Genomic DNA, 2316 nt, shown 5'->3' with positions numbered 1-2316 from the left:
TAATTACTATAAAAAAAATTATAATTATGAAATAAAAGTTAGTAATATATAATAAATATAAATTTTAAATAATAATTTTGATAAAATTATTAAATATATAATAAATTTTTCATAATATCAACATAATTTCAAAACTATAATAATTAATATTTACTAAATATTTTAATATTATACTTTTTAAATTACGCTGTCCAACCTTAATTTCAAATTCTCAACAATCAAGTGAGACTACGTATTACTCGATTTATTCTTTTCAACCTTTTGCTTAAAAGTATTGACAATAAAATGCCGACACGTGTCGAGAACGCACACCCGCAGCGCGTCAAAGTCAAGCAAGACCTAACTCTACTACTCTTTTAAGTCACAGGTCACAGACACACAACATGCCATTATAAGAAGCGCCCATCTGATTTGCTGTCTCAGTTTTACTCTGAAGGCCACATTTCTCTCTTCGATACCATATCTCCGAAATATTTATACTTGTATTTGTTTTTTGGTTGGTCTTGATAATGTAGCAAGCGAAGATGGGGAGGAGAAGGGCTAAAGATTCAACAAGATCTCAAACCCTGCCACCCTCACCGTCCCACTCTTTCTCTTCTTCATCGTCATCCTCCTCCGACTTCGAATTCACCATCTCCGTTTCTCCCCGCAAATCTTCCTCCGCTCTCTGCCCCGCCGACGAGCTCTTCTACAAGGGCCAGCTCTTGCCCTTACACCTCTCCCCGAGAATCTCCATGGTCCGTACACTCCTGTTAGCTTCATCGAGCACTTCTTCCTCCTCCTGCTGCGACACCGGCACCACCGCCTCACGTGACTCCACAGGCAGCGCCTCCAGCAACGACTCCAGCTCCTCCTTCAATAGCGAACTCGTCTTGCTCGCCGAGTGTGACTCCTCCAGGCCGAGTTCCGTCACCGAGGACGACGAGTTCAGAAAACTCAACGGCGGGTTTCAACAAATCAAGAAAGCCAAGTATTTTTCCCTGACCAGGCTATTTAGAAAAGAGAACAAAAATCGGCACGACCAAGAAACTGTCTCCGCTAATAATAACAACAATTCATCGGTGAAGAGAATGAGCGCTACGGCTAAAGAGGTTATAAGAAAGTACGTGAAGAAAGTGAAGCCGCTGTATGAAAAATTATCCCAAAAGCAACAGCAGAAAATGGGAGGAGGAGGAGGAGTTACAAATGCAACTTGTGTGGGATCTGTCAGGGATCAAATAGCGGTATCGGCCAAACATAATAATAATAATAATAATACAAGGAAAGAAAATTCTGGCGGATTTTCTCACTCTTTCTCGGGAAACTTAAGGTACCCGAGGAGGAAGAGCTGCGTTTCCAGCTGCCCTTCATCGATGAGGTCATCGCCAAGTCATTCAGGGATTCTTTCCCGGAGCGGGTTTTCAGGCGTAACTATCGGCAGAGTTGGTGGCGCCGGCGGCACGTACAATTCCGACGCGTCGTCAATGGAGGAGCTGCAGAGTGCGATTCAAGGTGCAATCGCTCATTGCAAGAACTCAATGAACAAGATCTTGGTCAGTAATGAAATTTGAGTAAATTAATTTTTTTTAAATTTGACGTTTGCGACATGATATGACATCACTTGATCTAATTAATTTCGCAAATCAAGATCATGTTCATGTGTTAATTAATTAATTTGCTGCGTTGTAATCTCTGTCTTCATCCTCGTGTCCATTACGGCGTCGTTTGTGGTGATTGGATCGATCTTAGTGACTAACGTGAGGTTGTAAAAGAGCTGCATGTGAACTCCTTTTGTAACATAACTCATTTTGTAACTTTGTCAAAAAGTATTTGAGGTCTGTTATGTTATAGTCTTCTTCTTTGCAATTTGTAATAACTTTTAGGCTTCCGTTCCTTTTCAAAACTCTGCAATTTTCTTTTCCTTTCTCTTGCATTTCTGTTTCCGCCCCCTTTTTTGTCTTTATCTCTGTATATTTTGTCACGTTATCTGAGATATACTAATGAAATATTTATTTAAAAATATCAAATCAGCATATGGAATCTGACTTGGTGATTATATATTATAATTATATTTTCCCCAACAAGGGAGAAATAAACACACACATACACATGGGTTCGAATCATCAATTTGCGAAAGAGTTGATGAAGTTTCAGGGCTACGAATTTATGATTGGTGTAAGACGGTGGTTTTTATTAGTGTCAATGAAGTAGCTTCAAAGTTTCTCTGTTTAGTGCATTCCAAATTCAAAGTGTAACGCTCCCCATTCAACATTTGTAGGCGCTTAATAATTTAGATTCAATTTGCATACTATATGATTCTTCCCAGATTTTGTGTTT

The 2316-nt window shown here is 39.3% G+C and overlaps 1 protein-coding gene across 1 annotated transcript; it reads left to right on the top strand.

Annotated features, from left to right (window-relative positions):
- The first annotated feature begins 398 nt into the window (after positions 1-398).
- Positions 399-1900, top strand: LOC18031736 (probable membrane-associated kinase regulator 1). Its single transcript, XM_006419821.2, has one exon. It carries the CDS (start codon positions 525-527, stop codon positions 1548-1550), a length of 1026 nt encoding a protein of 341 aa, XP_006419884.1. The 5' UTR covers positions 399-524; the 3' UTR covers positions 1551-1900.
- Positions 1901-2316: the final 416 nt, after the last annotated feature.

Source organism: Citrus clementina, unplaced genomic scaffold (assembly GCF_000493195.1).
Source record: "Citrus clementina cultivar Clemenules unplaced genomic scaffold, Citrus_clementina_v1.0 scaffold_9, whole genome shotgun sequence".
In the NCBI taxonomy this organism is placed as follows: domain Eukaryota; kingdom Viridiplantae; phylum Streptophyta; class Magnoliopsida; order Sapindales; family Rutaceae; genus Citrus; species Citrus x clementina.
The sequence above is the reverse complement of the archived record's forward strand: the minus strand, read 5'-3'. Positions and strand labels throughout refer to the sequence as shown.

Bases quoted from the DNA above. Each gene is read 5' to 3' on its own strand.
- LOC18031736 (XM_006419821.2), top strand. From the start codon at position 525: ATGGGGAGGAGAAGGGCTAAAGATTCAACAAGATCTCAAACCCTGCCA.